Here is a 20211-nt window from a genome sequence, read left to right as displayed (position 1 = left end):
ACCAGCCCTGTGGTTTGCAAAAAATCGTTTGGCTGACCTGTTCTATACTTTCCTTCCATGGAACAGTGGTAACATCGGTTGTAGGGAATATCTTCCAGTATAGCGTGTCTTCCACAATCTACTGGGATTTTCAAGAGAGTCTAAGGCCTGGTCTACACTGGGGGGAGGGGTGGTGTGTTGGGTCAATGTAAGATACGCAACTTCAGCTACGGGAATAGCGTAACTGAAGTCGACATATCTTATTTCAATTTACCTCCCGTCCTCAGAGCGCGGGATCGACGGCTGCGGCTCCCCCATCGACTCCGCTACCACCACTTGCTCTGGTGGAGTTCCAGAGTTGATGGGAAGCATGTTCGGGGATCAATATATCGTGTCTAGATGAGACACGATATATCAATCCGGCGGGTAGTCTGCACGTACCCTAAGGGAGTTTGGCTTCCAGCTCCCCTTCAGTAGGGACCTGGATATCTTTGAAAATCCCCTTAAGCGTCTCTGAAAACCTTACTCTCAGTGCACAATGCCAGGAGCCCAGCAGAGCAATCTGAGCCAAATCCAGCTCGGTCACTGGTAGCAAAGAGCAGATGTCGACTTGAATAGAGTTATACTTGTTTACACCAGGCCTGAGTTTGGCTCATTCACTTTTAATACATCTCCAACCAGAGGAGAGGATTTTAAAGGAGAGGATGACGTTTGGATGTCCTGGATTAGTCTTTCAGAATGATTATTAATGATTTAATCATTGCACTTGAGTGGAGATCCACTTCTCCTAACAACCTGAACTCCTACATCAGGCCACGGAGAGCTGGGAGGAGACACAGGAAGCTGTTGTTAGGCACTGATGAAAGAGCGCAAAGTTGTATTTACAGGTACTAAATAGGGTGCAACTTTATTTACAGTGTAAAGTGCATCACACAGAAGTCATTTAATACACACAACAAGCAGTGACATAAATGACAATACAGTATTTGCAAAAAGATTGTTCCTCTGAGACTATATTATTGTAAAGAGCAAAATATCATTAACTAGAACAGCCTTTGTGCCTTGCCAGCAGCTCTGCTAATGACATGGTTTTCCCGGACTGGTCTTTGAGTCCTGTCTAACCGTTCGTCCATGTGAACTCACAGTGCTAGAGGCAGGCCATGCGGCTCCTCTGAAGCAGTCTCCTACCAACACGAAGTGCCTCCATACACAACACTGTTCTACTCCAAAGAGAGCATCAGGGCAAGACAGAATCAGGGCATCACAAGGAGAGAAAGGGCACACACTATACAGATACAGTAGAAAAGATACGGTTTGGTTTGTGTAAAGAGACAAGAACTATATATATATATATAAAAATGTGTGTGTATATAAAAAGACAGCTCAGTCTTCTCCATCTACCCACTCCATTTCCTGTAGTTTCTGGGCGGGGCACTGCAAACAGGTTATATGGAACAAAAGGCCTCCAGTAACACTCTCTGTGGGACAGGTAAGACCCTTGGTTTTCAGTTTTATGTGATTTTTACTGAAAGATTCTTGGGTTTTAAAAAAGCAATTATTCCGTTTTTACTGATTGTCACCCAAATTTTGGACTCAAGATTGTGTTAAGCAAACCCAATACATGACATTAGGTAGATGTGTTTATGTTAATAATATGTCTGTCTAAGTGTAAATGTTAGGCTGCCTGTTAAAATAAGGTAACGTAGTGGAAGATACACTCGCGTGCAGATGTGTACTTATTAATGTACAGTTCATGAAATTAACCACAGCATTAAACTTCTTTTACTTTTCTCTATTTGTTGCTTGTTTTCTATCCTCCCATCCCTCAATATTTACCCACACAATTGTGAAATTAATTTGTTGCACTGATTTTTATCAGTTTTTAAAGGTTTGTAATAAACACTGCTAAATTCCCAGGACATTTTAAACAAAATAAAAACTGAAAAGGAAGAGTTTCCGTGACAGCACAGAGAAAGGCAAATGAAATGCGTATTGTTCCATGGTGGTGATTCATTCCCAAGGACAGTATTTATTGAGAGCATGAGTGCAACTGTGTGGTGCAAACCTCTCCCAGACCTAAGCTGCTGTATGATTATTTCTTTGGGGGAAACTATAGTTTAGCACAATGTTATCATATTCTGATATTTTAGCAGTTATGATTAAATCAAAATTGTAAAGAAAATCCACTGTAGTGGAGTTGGGTGCCCCAGTATAGTTGCCCGGCAATATTTGATAGGAAGAGAAGCTCCTTAACTCTTCTAATGGCTTTTGTTCAACTATAGAATGCTACAATCTGAATGGAAATCTCTATCAATTGGTTGCAGGTTGAAGGCTGGAATTTAATTTGCATTAGAACTGAGATAGGAGAAGAATCCATTTTACAAAATTCCCTCCTTTTCTTCTCCAATCCACTTTTTTTTTTAAATTGGCAGTTGCTACCATTACAGGATCCACTTGTCATTTTCCTCTGCCTCTATAGTTGGCACCACAATAATCAGGTGTTTTCCTTTCACTGGTGCCCACAGCAGTTGCACATACATAATTAACTCCTCTTTGTTTTTTACTACATTTCCCTGGACGCGTTCCTAAGGGATACCCTAACTATAAAAGGGAAGGGTGGGGAACCAGAGCGTGCACACAGAGTGGTTTACGAGTAAATAAAGCTCCATGCGATAAATTATTTCCTTCCTCTTCTTTCCTAATGTTGATACTAATTTTGCTTTATTACATGAGCATTTTGAACCTAGCGAGCGGAGTGTTTGTAGAAAGGCGTGTCAGATAAGGTTTCTAAGCCAAATGCTTGTACAGTAACTCCTTTCATACCTCAGATGGTCGCCCTCTAATGCTAATACCAAAAACACTCCACTCCCCATACATTCCTTTCACCCCCTGCTTTTACCTAGCAACAGGTAAGCATCAGTGTGGGGCATTTTTAACAAGAGCACTCAGGGGCCCGTTTCTTATGATGCTAATATGTTCAGCAATAGGGGTGTCAGAGAATGCGTGACAGACTTTACGTATGACTTGGAATAGCTCACTCCTATGTGGATTGTGCACTTTGTAGTTCTTAGTTGGCAAGGGGTGTGTGTGTGTGTGTGTATGTGTGAGAGAGAGACTATTTTTCTAGTTCACTGATGGTTCTGCACACTACAAATATCACCTGTCAATTTCACCTGTTTCCATGGATATGGCTACTGGAGTTGTCTGTCTACTTCATTCTGAGCTACACAACATTTTCCCACCTAGTCTAAACTAGGGTGACCAGATGTCCCGATTTTATAGGGACAGTCCCGATTTTTGGGTCTTTTTCTTATACAGGCTCCTATTACCCCCCATCCCCATCCCAATTTTTCACATTTGCTGTCTGGGCACCCTAGTCTAAACTTTTGACTATTTCACCAGTCAGTCTATGGTAAACTTAACACAAACACCCTCCCATTAAAACATTTTCAAGGAAAATTAATTCCTTATGGCAAAAATTATAGGGCTTGATTCTCCTCTTTCACCAGCCTGACACTGGTATAACTCCATTTCAGCAGAGTGCCAGCAGGTTGAGATTGACTTCAATCAAATTACTCCTAATTCTCATAGGTGTAAGTGAGATCAGGTTCAAAGTATCGTGGAATGTTTCACAGCTCAGTTTAGCCTACAGTAACTATTGTCTACAGTCTAACTGCTGAATTACAGTAAGGCTTTGGCAACTAGTACCCAGAATTGCAACATCCTGTTTACTCTTGGTTGGCAGTAAAATGTATTTGAATTAACCAGTTGTATTCAAGGAATGGCAAGGACCAAAATGTACACAAGCTATTTCCTCGCTGGACAGCAGAATTTGTACATTTGTGTGTGTGTAGCAGCATATATTTGTTATATTTTTGTATATGAAAAAACACATTTGGTTTCTTTAAAAATGGAAAAGTATAGGAAAAATATATCACAAAGCAAAAACATTTTCAAGGGGGAAAAAAGCACTGGATTTGATTTACAACGCATTAGGTTTCAAGCCCCAGTGGCTATGCTGAAGAAATATTTTCTTAGTATAAAACAGTTCCTCTGCTGTTAAAAGGGATAGAATCCAGCCTTCCTTTTCCTGCATTAACAAACAAACAAAACAACATTAGTGTTCTAGAATATACAGAATGAATCAGCAGAGTGAAGTATATCAAAATGAAAGCAGAAGTGATTAGAACCAGCAGGACCGTCCGTAGACATTGTGGTGCCCTACACAGTGCAGGGGGCTGGCCCCAGGCCTTTTGGGGCGGGGGCGAGGGGGCATCCCCAGGTGTCTGCGGGGGGTAGGGGCGGCTGTGTGCCCAAGGTCTGTGGGGGGCAGGGCAGGAACAGGGATGGCGGGGGGCGGGAAGTGGAGTGACCTGGCCCCAGCCTGCTCCGCTCTATTCCCCTGGCTCCCAGCCTTGGGACTTGGGGGGCAGGGGGGAACCGCACTCACCAGCGGCCTGAGCCCTGCTGCAGTCCCCCGGACTGTAGCTCAGGGGAAGGGGTGGAGTGGGGGCGGGGTGGGGGCTGAGCTGGCTGGGAGATCGGGCTGGCCGCTGGAGCAGCATGAAGCTGCGAAGGGCACCAGGAAATCTGGGGCAATTTGCGTTACGCAGCTGCGTAGTTTGCGTATGGGTAAGGACGGCCCTGAGAGCCAGGTGGCTCCAGGGAGCATATAAAGGATTGACACCTGGCACCATATTGGAAACAATGAAGGAAATCTAATCCTGGATCCTGATATAAACCTCCAGTCATTCAAATCTCCCCTTAAAAGTCATTTCTTCCAGCTAGCCAACCACTACTAGCCTTCTTTTCAGTGTTATCTACTTTGGCTTGTATGCATCACTGTATCCTTTTAAAATTTAAACCAAGGTCCTGATCCTGCGGTGAATGGAGCTCACTGCAAGGCTGAGGCCAAAGTCTGAAGCTAACAAGATATGAAACAAACAAAACAAATCTCATTATTCTTTTTTTTGCACCTCCTTTGTCCAGGGTCATCAGTTGTGTTATGTCTAATTAAGCATCAACCCTTTAAGCTATCTGCATGCAGAACCCCCACTGGAGATGATGGAAGTTCCCTGTACTGAGGTCTGGACCCTTAGACTGTAAGCTCACTGGGCCAGCGACCTGTGTTCTTCTGGGTATATAAAGTGCTGCACATATTTATAATCTTTGGTTAATAATAAAAACAGTTCAAACCGGTGACAGGAGAACCTCAAAAGGTTCGAAGTTCTGGTTCGGCTCAGAAAAACTCCAAAAGGTTTGGTTGCTAAATCAAAGCTTATCAAACCTCTTGGAATCTGCAAAAATCAAGCTGGGAATCTTATGAGAACTGGCTTTGTCACTGGAGTTCTGGCTTTCCTGCTTCATGTCCTAGATGGGAATGTCACAGGAACAACCTCTCTTGAGGTTCTGAAAGACAGAACAAGAAGATGGTTCCAGTCCCAGGAAGCTTACAGTCTAGATGAAATAGGCATTAGAGCCAGCCCCATAAAACAAGAGGAGAAAATCCAAACGGCAGCCTTTGCCAAATCCGGTGCAGTGAACAAACAATAGACTGTGAGTGGTGGTCTACAAATACCTTGCAGAGGTAGAGGGCATGCTGCTTACATGCCTCAACTGACCTGCACCAAAAGATTTTCCTGGTGGGCTCCGCTTTTTATTTAACTTGACCTTCCATGTAATTAGCTCATTAGAGTCAGACACAAACCTGATGTGAAAGACTTTGCCAGCACTTACCTCGTGCAGTCATGTCCAGTCCATGATGAGGGGCAATGGCACCGATCTGGTCGTATACATTTCCCACCATTTAAGCAGGGAGACTGGCACACAGCTGCATTCAAATACACACATGTATACATATTGTGAAAGTAGAATGAATTATATTGTAAAAATAAGAATGGATTAAAGAAATGTTGTATGTACCTTTAAGCAGAAATAAGAAATGCTGAAATACAGGTGCCAGGAAAAGAAACACTAGGCATAACCAATGGTGCTAATGGCGAAACATTAACAGAAGATCGGTAATAGTTAGTAAGGAAATAAGATATGCATGCCTAGCCCAGGTAAACTTATCTGATTCTGCTTCCTTTGTTATCTTGTTAAGTTCTCGCCCTTTTATTTGTATAAATAAGATAGTTTGTGTCTTGCATGGTGCTCACATTGTCTGGGTGTTATTAGCAGAGCGCTGTGCTAATAAAACAGAGTGGTCTGACAAACTGTGAGTCCTGAGTCTAACTTTGACAATATGTACTCCAGTAGGATTAGAATAGTTTTCATCTGGGAGATTAAGTTTTGAAAATCCATTTAGCTCTGTATGTATCATTCCGTTAGTCAGAGAATGAGCCCAGTAAACCCCACCCAGCTGTACTGAACCCAATAACCTACTCCAGCGCTCAGGAGACTAAATTCTTGTGTGCCACAGGCAGAGAACAGGAGGGACCAAGGTGTTCTCAAAACCATAACATTTAAAAAAAAAAACCCCAATCCTGAAAATGTGTTTGGATATGGCCATTTGCTCTGGAAAGAATAAGCTCAGAAGTGGGTCTTTGCTAATTTTGAATCAACCCTCTTTGCTATTTTTGCTAGGTGCTGTGATATGCGTAGCAGCATGAAACATTCAATGAAATATTTTATGTTGGCTTTAAAACACGCGTTACTACTGCTCAAGCCCAGGCAAGCAAAGTGGAATGCAAATATAAGCAGTAGGAGGAGTTAATGTAGCACATCAAAGAGATCAATAGGAAAGAAGGCCTCATTTTCAGAGATGAAACATGGATGTTTGCTCGGAATGGGAGACATAAACAATATCCAGAACTGCATGCAGAAAAGCAGAAACTCAACATGGTCAGAAGGGGGAAAATATACCAGATGAAAAGGAGAACGTGATGACAAAGGAGCCATTTAAAAACTAACTTCTGAGAAGGAGTAATTCTCGATAAAGAAACAGCTGAACATGGAAATAGAGGAGAAGCAGAGAATGACAACAGCTTCCTGAAAGAAATGTCACAGCCATGAGACGTGGGTAAGTGAACTCCACAGGGCTCTTCAAGTAGTGAAGAAACACCAGGCCTATTTGGCAGAGTAGTGTTGGGACAGCATGAAGCAGCTGCAGTTACTCTGCTATCAGCCAAATGGACATCAGGCAAACAGAGAGAAAAAGACAAAGCCCCAAGTCTTCCTGTCAACCCTGAGACCAAGTGCGATATGATTACTAGGATAGACTAGAAGACACATTTAATGAGCTTCATCTAATGGAAGATGTTATAGCACAGGACAGTTGAAAAATGTGAAGTCGCTTAAGCAGATGATACAGTCTTGGTGAGGAAAAGCAAAACATGGTGAGTAAGACAGCAGCTGTTGACAATACTTAGGCACTGGGAATGCACCACTGTCCAGAAACTGATTAAAAAATGGAGCCACAGAAGACAGAAAGGGGAGCGCTGGGCAGGAATCAGCAAAAGCAGCTGGTGTTACACGATCCCGATCCATTTAAAGGGAGGGATGGGGGTCAAAACAGCACCAAAATTATGTCAGGTGATTACAGAAACGGACCATTCTCTGCACATTAAATATAATGAATTACGTCACGCTGAAAACTACTTTAGATTCTTTAAAAAAAATCCATGTAACTGTATTTAATTCTCTCTTTATTCAGAGCACAGGTACGGTCAGGGCAGCAGTGGTACAAACCTCCCCACACCTGACCTCACGTCACCAATGTGCCTCAAAACTCCAAGCTTCACAGACTCACTGAAAAGTGAGAGGCAAGTTCCGTTTCTCCATCACTAATCTCATGTTGGCCTTTCTGCTGAAAATGCCAATGAGGATGCCAGCTCTGATGATGGATTTTGTGATGGGTAGAGCTGTCCACTAGAAATGACATATGGGTTGCGGAACAACCATTAGGTGATAACAATTCTGGGTTATTTCTAATCTGGCATGGTTTCAAATGGCTGAAGAGAAATGCTGTGTATCCGGTGTCCAATCTCCTGAGTCATCCAGATATAACAGCAATAATTCCTACAGTGCTTTGTAAAGTATCAGAGGGAACGTTACTGCATACTGCGGTACACAAATATCCCTTCAGAAAATATTACTTTTTTTTAATACTCTTAGATTTGTGTAAAAATTTTTACTTTCGCATCTTGATTTTCAGAAGAATGCTTAGGCCTGCGGCATATCACATGGCATCTCCCTCATATTTGCTGACCTGCTATATTTATTAATTAATGGCAAAACACTGACTCTGACTTACACCAGCGTAAATCAGAGTAATGCTACTGAAGTCAGTCCAATTAACTGGTGTAAAGAGCTATATGGGGGCAGAATCAGGCCCTATACTCTGCTAAACTGTGCCACACTTAAGATTCCATTTAAAACAGTTTATAAAGGGTTAATTCATGATTAATGCATCTTTTATTAAAGGGCCAGCTGAGTGTTATCAAGTCCAACTGGTTACTTATAACCACCTATAAGACCTTTAGCTGATGATATTATAAACATCTACAACACATTCTGCTCATATCTGCAATGTGTTCATGACAGCTCTCATTTATTAAGCTTGGATAAATCATTTGTAAATAGAACCTTAATATAAAGTGTGATCAACATGGCTATAGAAACAGGGCCTGATTCTCCTTTCACTTACACCACTGGGTAACTCCACTGAAGTCTATAATTCTATCTAATTTACACCAGTGGGAGGGGATCATCAGACCCGCAATTCTTTAAAGTATTTCAAAAGTAGCAGTGCAGCTCAGTGAGTCCAAGGAATAGATTCCGCCCCCCCCCCCCGATCTATTTGGAGGTTTAAAAATAGGGCCACTACTCTGTCCTTCGGACTATGTAAACTAGATACTATGGCTGGGATTCTGGCTAGCTCTGCATGGGCACAAGCGAGGAGGGAAGGTGCAGGTAATGGTTCCCTCCTCTCAGGGCCAGATTTAGCAAGTGCGGGGCCCGATTTGAACAGTTTCAACAGGGCCCCAGGAAGGGATGACTGAAAAAAAACAAAAAAGCACATACATAAAAAAACACGTGGGGCTTGTACTCACCGGGCGGCGCTCCTAGTCTTTGGAGGTGGGTCCTTCACTCACTCCGGGACTTGGATGGCACAGAAGGACCTGCCGCTGAAGTGCTGCCGAAGACCTGGAGCAAGTGAAAGACCCGCTGCCGAAGTGCTGCCGAAGACCCGGAGCGCCGCTGGGTGAGTAAAAATTAAAAAGGAGCCTCTAGCCAGGGAAGGGATTCTCGGACACTTGCCCCCCTGGCGGCCATGCCACTGGGCGCGGTGCCCTCTTAGGTGTGGGGCCAGATTTGGGAGAAGTGGTGGAATTGGCCTAAAGTCGGCCATAACCCTAACCCTAGCTCCAAGAGACCTACCCATAGGGACCCTAACCCTAGATCCAAGTGCCCTACCATTAGGAACCCTAACCCAAGGGCGGGAAGCCCTACCCATAGGAACCGTAATCCTAGCTCCAAGTGCCCTACCCATAGGAACCCTAACTATAAGGCGGGGTGCCCTACCCATAGGAACCCTAACCCTACCTCCAAGTACCCTAACCATAGGAACCCTGACCCTAGTCCCAAGTGCCCTACCCTTAGGAACCCTAACCCTAGGGCAGGAAGGCCTACCCATAGGAACCCAAACCGTAGCTGTAAGTGCCCTACCCATAGGAACGCTAACCCTAGCTCCAAGTGCCCTACCCATAGGAACCCTAACCTTAGGACGGGAATCCCTACCCATAGTAATCCTAACCATAGCTCCAAGTGCCCTACCCATAGGAACCCTAACCCTAGCTCCAAGTGCCCTACCCACAGGAACCCTAACCCTAGGGCGGGAAGACCTACCCATAGGAACCCTAACTCTACCTCCAAATGCTCTACCCTTAGGAACTCTAACCCTAAGGTGGGAAGCCCTACCCATAGGAACCCTAACCCTAGCTCCAGGGTTCCTATGAGTAGGGCACTTAACGCTAGCTCCAAGTGCCCTAGCCTTAGGAACCCTAACCCTAGGGTGGGAAGCCCTACCCATAGGAACCCTAACCCAAGCTCCAAGTGCCCTACAAGAGGTACCCTAACCCTAGGTTGGGAAGCCCTACCTATAGGAACCATAGGAACCCTACCCCTAGGGCGGAACGCCCAATCCATAGGAACGCTAACCCTAGCTACAAATGCCGTATACTTAGGAACCTTAACCGTAGGGCGGGAAGCCCTACCCATAGGAACACTAACTGAAGCTCCAAGTGCCCTACCCATAGGAACCCGAACCCTAGAGCGGGAAGCCCTACCCACAGGAACACTAACTCTAGATCCAAGTACCCTACCCATAAGAACCCTAACCCTAGGACGGGAAGCGCTACCCTTAGAAACCCTAACCCTAGCTCCAAATGCCCTACCCATAGGAACTCGAACCCTAGGGTGGGGCGCCCTACCCATAGGAACCCTAACCCTAGATCCAAGTGCCCTACCCTTAAGAACCCTACCCCTAGGGTGGTAAGCCCTACCCATAGGAACCCTAACCCTAGCTCAAAGTGCCTTACCAATAGAAACCCTAACCCTAGGTCGGGAAGCCCTACCTATAGGAGACCCTAATCCTAGCTCCAAGTGCCCTACCCATAGGAACCCTAACGCTAGGGAGGCGCCCCATCCATAGGAACCCTAACCCTAACTCCAAGTGCCCTACCCTTAGGAACCCTAACCATAGGGCGGGAAGCCCAACCATAGGAACTCTAACCCTAGCTCCAAGTGCCCTACCCATAGGAACTCTAACCCTAGCTCCAAGTGCCCTAACCATAGGAACCCTAACCCTAGGGCTGGAAGCCTAACCATAGGAACATTAACCCTAGCTCGAAGTGCCGTACCCATAGGAACCCTAACATTAGGGCGGGAAGTCCTACCCATAGAAACACTAATCCTAGCTCTAAATACCCTACCCATAGGAACCCTAACCTTAGGACGGTGCGCCCTACCTATAGGAACCATAACCCTAGCTCCAAGTGCCCATCCTTTTGAACCCTAACCCTAGGGTGGGAAGCCGTACACATAGGAAGCCTAACCCTAGCTCCAAGTGCCCTACCCATAGGAACCCTAACCCTAGCTCCAAGTGCCCTATCCAAAGGAACCGTAACCCTAGCTCCAATTGCCCTACCCATAGGAATCTTAACGCTAGAACGGGAAGCCGTACTCATAGGAACCCTAACCCTAGCTCCAAGTGCCCTACTCATAGGAAACCTAACCTTAGGGCAGGAAGCTCTACCCATAGGAACCCTAGCCCTAGCTCCAAATGCCCTAACCATAGGAACCCTAGCCCTAGCTCCAAGTGCCCTACTCATAGGAGCCCTAAACCTAGGGCGGGAAGCCCTACCCATAGGAACCCTAACCCTAGGGCGGGAAGCCCTACCCATAGGAATCTTAACCCTAGGGCGGGAAGCCCTAGCGATAGGAACCCTAACGCTAGATCGAAGTGCCCTACCCATAGGAACCCTAACGCTAGCTCCAAATGCCATACCCATAGGAACCCGAACGCTAGCTCCAAGTGCCCTACCCATAGGTACCCTAAACCTAGGGTGGGAAGCCCTACACATAGGAACCCTAACCGTAGCTCCAAGTGCCCAACCCATAGGAACCCTAACCCTAGCTCCAAGTGCCCTAGCATGGGAACCTTAACCCTAGCTCCAAGTGCTCTACCCATAGGAACCCTCACCCTGGATCCAAGTGCCCTACCGATAGAAACCCTAACCCTAGCTCCAGGTGCCCTATCCATAGGAACCCTAAAGCTATGGCGGGAAGCCCTACCCATAGGAAACCTAACCGTAGGGCAGGAAGCCCTAGCGATAGGAACTCTAACACTAGCTCGAAGTGCCCTACGCAGATGAACCCTAACCCTAGGGAGGGAAGCCCTACCCATAGTAACCCTAAACTTAGCTCCAAGTGCCCTACCCATAGGAACCCAAACCTTAGGGCAGGAAGCCCTAGCCATAGGAACCCTAACCCTAGCTCCAAGTGCCCTACGCAGATGAACCCTAACCCTAGGGAGGGAAGCCCTACCATAGGAACCGTAACCCTAGCTCCAAGTGCCCTACCGATAGGAAGCCAAACCTTAGGGCTGGAAGCCCTAACCATAGGAACCCTAGCCCAAGCTCCAGGTGCCCTACCCATAGGAACCCTAACCCTAGGGCAGGAAGCCCTAGCCATAGGAACCCTAACCCTAGCTCCAAGTGCCCAACGCAGAGGAACCCTAACCCTAGGGAGGGAAGCCCTACCATAGGAACCGTAACCCTAGCTCCAAGTGCCCTACCGATAGGAACCCTAACCCTAGGGCGGGAAGCCCTAGCCATAGGAACCCTAACCCTAGCTCCAAGTGCCCTACGCAGAGGAACCCTAACCCTAGGGCGGGAAGCCCTATTCATAGGAACCCTAACCCTAGCTCCAAGTGCCCTACCCATAGGAAGCCAAACCTTAGTGCGGGAAGCCCTACCCATAGGAATCCTAGCCCTAACTCCAAGTGCCCTACCCATAGGAACCCTAACCGTAGGGCAGAAAGCCCTACCAATAGGAACCCTAACCCTAGCTCCAAGTGCCCTATCCATAGGAACCCTAACTCTATGGCAGGAAGCCCTAGCCATAGGAACCCTAACCCTAGGGCAGGAAGCCCTACCGATAAAACCCTAACCTTAGCTCCAGATGCCCTATCCATATGAATCCTAACCCTAGGGAGGGAAATCCTACCCATAGGAACCCTAACCGTAGCTCCAACTGCCGTACCCATAGGAACCCGAACCCTAGGGCGGGAAGCCCTACCCATAGGAACTCTAACCCAAGGGAGGGAAGCCCTACCCATAGTAACCCTAACCCTAGCTCCAAGTGCCCTATCCATAGGAACCCTAACCCTATGGCAGGAAGCCCTACCGATAGGAACCCTAACCCTACCTCCAAGTGCCCTATGCATAGGAATCCTAACCCTAGGGCAGGAAGCACTACCCATAGGGACCCTAACCCTAGCTCCAAGTGCCCTCCCATAGGAACCCTAACCCTAGCTCCTAGTGCCCTACCCTTAGGAACCCTAACACTAGGGTGGGAAGGACTACTCATAGGAACTCTAACCCAAGCTCAAAGTGCCCTACCCATAGGAAACCTTACCCTAGTTCCAGGTGCCGTACCCATAGGGACCCTAACCCTAGCTCCAAGTGCCCTACCCATAGGAACCCTAACCCTAGGGCGGGAAGCACTACCCATAGGAACTCTAACCCAAGCTCCAAGTGCCCTACCCATAGGAAACCTTACCCTAGTTCCAGGTGCCGTACCCATAGGGACCCTAACCCTAGCTCCATGTGCCGTACCCATAGGAACCCTAACCCTAGCTCCAGGTGCCCTATCCAAGTGCCCTAGCCTTAGGAACCCTAACCCTAGGGTGGGAAGCCCTACCCATAGGAACCCTAACCCAAGCTCCAAGTGCCCTACCAAGAGGTACCCTAACCCTAGGTTGGGAAGCCCTACCTATAGGAACCATAGGAACCCTACCCCTAGGGCGGAACGCCCAATCCATAGGAACGCTAACCCTAGCTACAAATGCCGTATACTTAGGAACCTTAACCGTAGGGCGGGAAGCCCTACCCATAGGAACACTAACTGAAGCTCCAAGTGCCCTACCCATAGGAACCCGAACCCTAGAGCGGGAAGCCCTACCCACAGGAACACTAACTCTAGATCCAAGTACCCTACCCATAAGAACCCTAACCCTAGGACGGGAAGCGCTACCCTTAGAAACCCTAACCCTAGCTCCAAATGCCCTACCCATAGGAACTCGAACCCTAGGGTGGGGCGCCCTACCCATAGGAACCCTAACCCTAGATCCAAGTGCCCTACCCTTAAGAACCCTACCCCTAGGGTGGTAAGCCCTACCCATAGGAACCCTAACCCTAGCTCAAAGTGCCTTACCAATAGAAACCCTAACCCTAGGTCGGGAAGCCCTACCTATAGGAGACCCTAATCCTAGCTCCAAGTGCCCTACCCATAGGAACCCTAACGCTAGGGAGGCGCCCCATCCATAGGAACCCTAACCCTAACTCCAAGTGCCCTACCCTTAGGAACCCTAACCATAGGGTGGGAAGCCCAACCATAGGAACTCTAACCCTAGCTCCAAGTGCCCTAACCATAGGAACCCTAACCCTAGGGCTGGAAGCCTAACCATAGGAACATTAACCCTAGCTCGAAGTGCCGTACCCATAGGAACCCTAACATTAGGGCGGGAAGTCCTACCCATAGAAACACTAATCCTAGCTCTAAATACCCTACCCATAGGAACCCTAACCTTAGGACGGTGCGCCCTACCTATAGGAACCATAACCCTAGCTCCAAGTGCCCATCCTTTTGAACCCTAACCCTAGGGTGGGAAGCCGTACACATAGGAAGCCTAACCCTAGCTCCAAGTGCCCTACCCATAGGAACCCTAACCCTAGCTCCAAGTGCCCTATCCAAAGGAACCGTAACCCTAGCTCCAATTGCCCTACCCATAGGAATCTTAACGCTAGAACGGGAAGCCGTACTCATAGGAACCCTAACCCTAGCTCCAAGTGCCCTACTCATAGGAAACCTAACCTTAGGGCAGGAAGCTCTACCCATAGGAACCCTAGCCCTAGCTCCAAATGCCCTAACCATAGGAACCCTAGCCCTAGCTCCAAGTGCCCTACTCATAGGAGCCCTAAACCTAGGGCGGGAAGCCCTACCCATAGGAACCCTAACCCTAGGGCGGGAAGCCCTACCCATAGGAATCTTAACCCTAGGGCGGGAAGCCCTAGCGATAGGAACCCTAACGCTAGATCGAAGTGCCCTACCCATAGGAACCCTAACGCTAGCTCCAAATGCCATACCCATAGGAACCCGAACGCTAGCTCCAAGTGCCCTACCCATAGAAACCCTATCCCTAGGGCAGGAAGCACTACCCATAGGGACCCTAACCCTAGCTCCAAGTGCCCTACCCATAGAAACCCTATCCCTAGGGCGGGAAGCTGTACTCATAGGTACCCTAACCCTAGCTCCATGTGCTCTACCCTTAGGAACCGTAACCCTAGGGCGGGAAGCCCTACCCATAGGAACCCTAACCCTAGCTCCAAGTGCCCTACCTTTAGGAAACCTAACCCTAGGGTGGGAAGCCCTACACATAGGAACCTAACCATACCTCCAAGTGCCCTATGCATAGGAATCCTAACCCTAGGGCAGGAAGCACTACCCATAGGGACCCTAACCCTAGCTCCAAGTGCCCTCCCATAGGAACCCTAACCCTAGCTCCTAGTGCCCTACCCTTAGGAACCCTAACACTAGGGTGGGAAGGACTACTCATAGGAACTCTAACCCAAGCTCAAAGTGCCCTACCCATAGGAAACCTTACCCTAGTTCCAGGTGCCGTACCCATAGGGACCCTAACCCTAGCTCCAAGTGCCCTACCCATAGGAACCCTAACCCTAGGGCGGGAAGCACTACCCATAGGAACTCTAACCCAAGCTCCAAGTGCCCTACCCATAGGAAACCTTACCCTAGTTCCAGGTGCCGTACCCATAGGGACCCTAACCCTAGCTCCATGTGCCGTACCCATAGGAACCCTAACCCTAGCTCCAGGTGCCCTATCCATAGGAACCCTAACCCTAGGGTGGCAAGCACTACCCACAGGAACTGTAACCCAAGTTCCAAGTGCCGGACCAATAGGATCCCTAACCCTTGGGCGGCAAACCCTACCCATAGGAACCCTAACCCTAGCTCAAAGTGCCTTACCCTTAGGAACTCTAACCCTAGGGTGGGAAGCCCTACCCATAGGAACCCCAACCCTAGCTCCAAGTGCTCTACCCATAGGAACCCTAACCCTAGCTCGAAGTGCCCTACCCATAGGATCTCTAACCCTAGGGCACGGTACCCTATCCATAAGAATCTTAACCCTACCTCCAAATGCCCTACCCTTAGGAACCCTAACCCTAGCTCCAAGTGCCCTACCCATAGAAACCCTATCCCTAGGGCGGGAAGCTGTACTCATAGGTACCCTAACCCTAGCTCCATGTGCTCTACCCTTAGGAACCGTAACCCTAGGGCGGGAAGCCCTACCCATAGGAACCCTAACCCTAGCTCCAAGTGCCCTACCTTTAGGAAACCTAACCCTAGGGTGGGAAGCCCTACCCACAGGAACCTTGAGCCTTGCTCCAAGTGCCCTACCCATAGGAACCCTAACGCTAGGGTGGGGCGCCCCATTCATAAGAACCCTAGCCCTAGCTCCAAGTGCCCTACTGTTACGAACCCTAACATTAGGGCGGGAAGTCCTACCCATAGGAACCCTAACTCGAGCTCCAAATGCTCTACGCATAGGAATCCTAACCTTAGGGCGGTGCGCCCTACCTATACGAACCCTAATCCTAGCTCCAAGTGCCTTATCCTTAGGAACCCGAAGTCTAGGGCGGGGCGCCCTACCATAGGAACCTTAACTCTAGCTCCAAGTGCCCCATCCATAGGAACCCTAACCCTAGCTCTAAGTGCCCTACCCTTAGGAACCCTAACCCTAGGGCGGGAAGCTCTACCTATAGGAATCGTAACCCTAGCTCCAAGTGCCCTACCCTGAGGAAGCCTAACATTAGGGTAGGAAGCGCTACCCATAGGAACCCGAACCCTAGCTCCAAATGCCCTACCCATAGGAATCCTAACCTTAGGGCGGTGCGCCGTACCTATAGGAACCCTAATCCTAGCTGCAAGTGCCCTACCCTTAGGAACCCGAACTCGAGGGCGGGGCGCCCTACCCATAGGAACCCTAAGCCTAGCTCCAAGTGTCCTACCCATAGGAACCATAACACTAGCTCCTAGTGTCCTAACCATAGGAACCCTAACCCTACCTCCAAGTGCCCTACCCTTAGGAACCCTAACCGTAGGGCGGGAAGCCCTACCCATAGGAACCCGAACCCTAGCTCCAAGTGCCCTACCCATAGGAACCCTAACCCTAGCTCCAAGTGCCCTACCCTTAGGAACCCTAACCCTATCTCCAAGTGCCCTACCCATAGGAATCCTAACCCTAGGGCGGGGCACCCTACCCATAGGAATCCTAAGTTACACGTACAGGGCAGCCACAATGGCAGCATGTGCTGCTCCATGTATGACAGCGCAGTGTCAAGTGAGCAAGACCTGAGCTTCTGCAGTCTAGAAGCACTCCAGAAGGCAAAGCTGGGGATATGGCCTGGTCCCAATACCATCCAAGCACCTCAGTAGTGGTATGAGCTGAGGGGAGCTCATGCTACAGGATTTTAAAGAGTGCAGTTCTAGAGGCTTGTGAATACTGCTCCTCTTAGAAGGACTCTGACCTAAGCACCTAGCACACTGTTTGCATAATAATTCTGTCTGCCTCTCTCCTCTGCCTTCCGAAGACAGAATGCCCCTGGCAACTGCTGTGTGGGTGCTGTGCCTCTGTAGAGCACCGCTCACTGCTAACCATACTTTGTCCTACCTACAGAACATGTAGTTAACACGGCTTACACTAAGAGCTAGGGATGGATGCTCAAGTATTCCAAAGGAATAAATAAACAACGAGCAATAGGTATTGAAGGTCTGAGCTCTCTACTAATGTGCTGTACAGAAGGCACAAACTGCATCCCTTGAGTTTAGACTGTCTAACATACTAGGATGCCCATCTCTTTCCCCCCTGCCTCTTCTCCATGCTGTCAGCAGTCACCCACAAGTGACTACTGAAAACTAAGTAACATGAAGGTCTTTAAAGGACAGGTTCAAATTCTGCTCGTAATTATTGGGCTCGGTACAGTTTTCCTCACAAATTAACATTGGACAGTGGGATAAATCGAGTGACAAACACAAATGCAAAGGTTGGTGTTCATACAAATGTCTCAGAGAAAAGGGATGTGGAACACCTGCAGGCCCACTGAAGTCAGTGTGAACTGCGGATGCTCAGCAACTCTTACGCTCAGGCAATAATTCAGACGCATGCTTTCTGCTCAGTCCTTGGTCGGGTGATACGGTAATATTACTTTCCTTGGAAATGGGCAGTGGGAATCCTCTCTTCTATCTGCAGGTCCTTAGCAGAAAGCTCCCTTGATAATGGTCTCAAGGGAGCAGGCTGCTTTGCAGACTAATCAAGAACAAGATTATTCTGAAAATGGCCTGTAGCAGTGATCAAACCCTTCAGGAATATTAAGTTTTTTTTTTCTCTGAGCCAGTCAGTGGTTACCATAGACCTCTGTGCAATGCCTCTATATTGCCTTGCTTGGTGCTGACAACAACAAACGCTAGAAAAGGAAACATAGGTGAGTAAAAGTAGTTTTACCCGTATGACAGCGGGATCCAGTCCACCCAGCTGGGCAATCACATTGGTAGGGGGCCACACAGCGACCTCCGTTCAGACAAGGCAGGATGCATATTGCTAAGAAAAAATAAAGGGAGAGGAAGGACAAAGAAGAAAAACATTAGCACAAGGGAAGGAGAGAGGGAAGTTGAGAAGAGCCGAACAAAACCTTTGTTCCACCAAAAGTTCAGCTCATCAATTGTTTTGTATCCACTATCAGGAGTGTTGCGTGTGGTCTGTTTACAAGGAGAATAAAACTCATCCATTGGCAGCAAATCTGCATTTGGCCTAACAATGGGGAGTAAATAATGTCAGCTTCAAATACATCAGACCTATACTGGACCTTTCTTATCCCGTCCCTGCTACAGCTTGCATTTGTGCACTGGGCACGAGAGGCCGAACATAGAGTCAAAGAAATGTAGGTCACCCATCCAGTCCCCTGCGCTGAGGCAGGACTAAGTGTTATCTAGACCATCACTGACAGGTGTTTGTCTAACCCAGGGGTGGGCAAACTTTTTGGCTTGAGCGCCACATCTCAGTCTGGAAATTGTATGGAGTGCTGGCTGGAGCAGGGGATTGGGGTGCATGGGGGGGAAAGGGCTCTGGCTGGGGGTGCAGACTCTGGGGTGGGGCTGGGGATGAGGAGTTTGGGGTGCAGGAGGGTGATCCAGGCCGGGATCCGGGCCAATGGGAGCTGCAGAGCTGGCGCTTGGAGTGGGGGCAGTGTGCAGAGCCCCCTGGCTGTCCCTGCTTCCAGGAGCCGTGCGGAGACCCCGCTCCCTGGCTAGAGCACCGGAGCAGAGAAAACTCCCAACCTGGCTCCCCGGTGGGAATTTGAGGGCTGGATTAAAGGTCTGATTGGCTGGATGTGGCCCGTTGGTTGTAGGTTGCCCACCCCTTGTCTAACCTGTTCTTAAAAACCTCCAGTGATGGGGATTCCACAACCTCCATAGGCAATTTATTCCAGGGCTTAACTGCCATTACTGTTAGGAAGTTTTCCCTAATGCCTATGGTGACCAGATGTCCTGATTTTAAAGGGACAGTCCTGATTCTGAGGTCTTTTTCTCACATAGGCAACTATTACCCCCGACCTCCTGTCCTGATTTTTGACACTTGCTGTCTGGTCAGCCTAGTAATCTAAGCTAACCTAAGATAAATCTCCCTTGTTGTAATTTAAGTCCATTGTTTCTTGTTCTGTCCATAGTGGATAAGCTGAACAATTTATCACACTTCTCTTTATCTACCTTTTACATACTTGAAGACTGTTATGCACAAGGGGAAGTGGGGAGAAGATGAGAGTGAAGGAGGAAGAGAAAAGGAGAAGGAAAAAAACGGAAGTAACAGTGGATAGATGAGAACAACAGATAGAGAGTGCTTTATGGAAAAACCCTTTGGCGATCAAGAGACACCGTATCTGCACCTAGATACCATGGTGATAAGAAATAGATGATCTATCTATCATTATATCTATATACATATATCTACATCTATATGCAAGGGAAATTGTGGAAAACAATATGTACTTGTAACTACATACACATTAATAAAATATCCACAATATAAACTCCAAACCATAAAACAACAAAGTAACCTGACCCCATTTGGTTCAAGGGGAGTATGCTCTGACAGCTGTCTGTGTGGTTTAAATCTCAGTTTGCTTACTAATATCACAAGAGTAATATGAATGTTAGCAGAAGCAATTCAGGATGATGACTTTTAGGCAAAACCTGTTTAAAATGTTTGTTGCAGTTGTCCAAATAAGACACAGCAGTGAGATGTATTTTGAAGACAAATAGTCTGAATCCTTGGAGTGTGCATTAAAAACCGGACTGGATTCCCTGCACCACTACTGTAAGCAAGTCTGCTGTTGTTGTGCCAACTTTTTACTCACACCACCAAGCACTTACTCA

At 47.8% G+C, this 20211-nt stretch overlaps 1 protein-coding gene across 1 annotated transcript in view; it reads right to left on the bottom strand.

The window, feature by feature from the left end:
* Positions 1-854: 854 nt before the first annotated feature.
* Positions 855-20211, bottom strand: part of SVEP1 (sushi, von Willebrand factor type A, EGF and pentraxin domain containing 1) — a 182423-nt gene continuing 163066 nt past the window's right edge. The window contains exons 48-50 of the mRNA XM_045020777.1: positions 18284-18379; positions 5716-5809; positions 855-4069 (exon numbers count right to left, since the gene is read on the bottom strand). Of these exons, the coding sequence (XP_044876712.1) occupies positions 4039-4069; positions 5716-5809; positions 18284-18379 (221 nt within the window). The 3' untranslated portion in view covers positions 855-4038. The remainder of the gene's footprint in view (positions 4070-5715; positions 5810-18283; positions 18380-20211) is intronic.

Source organism: Mauremys mutica, chromosome 6 (assembly GCF_020497125.1).
Source record: "Mauremys mutica isolate MM-2020 ecotype Southern chromosome 6, ASM2049712v1, whole genome shotgun sequence".
NCBI lineage: Eukaryota > Metazoa > Chordata > Testudines > Geoemydidae > Mauremys > Mauremys mutica.
The sequence above is the reverse complement of the archived record's forward strand: the minus strand, read 5'-3'. Positions and strand labels throughout refer to the sequence as shown.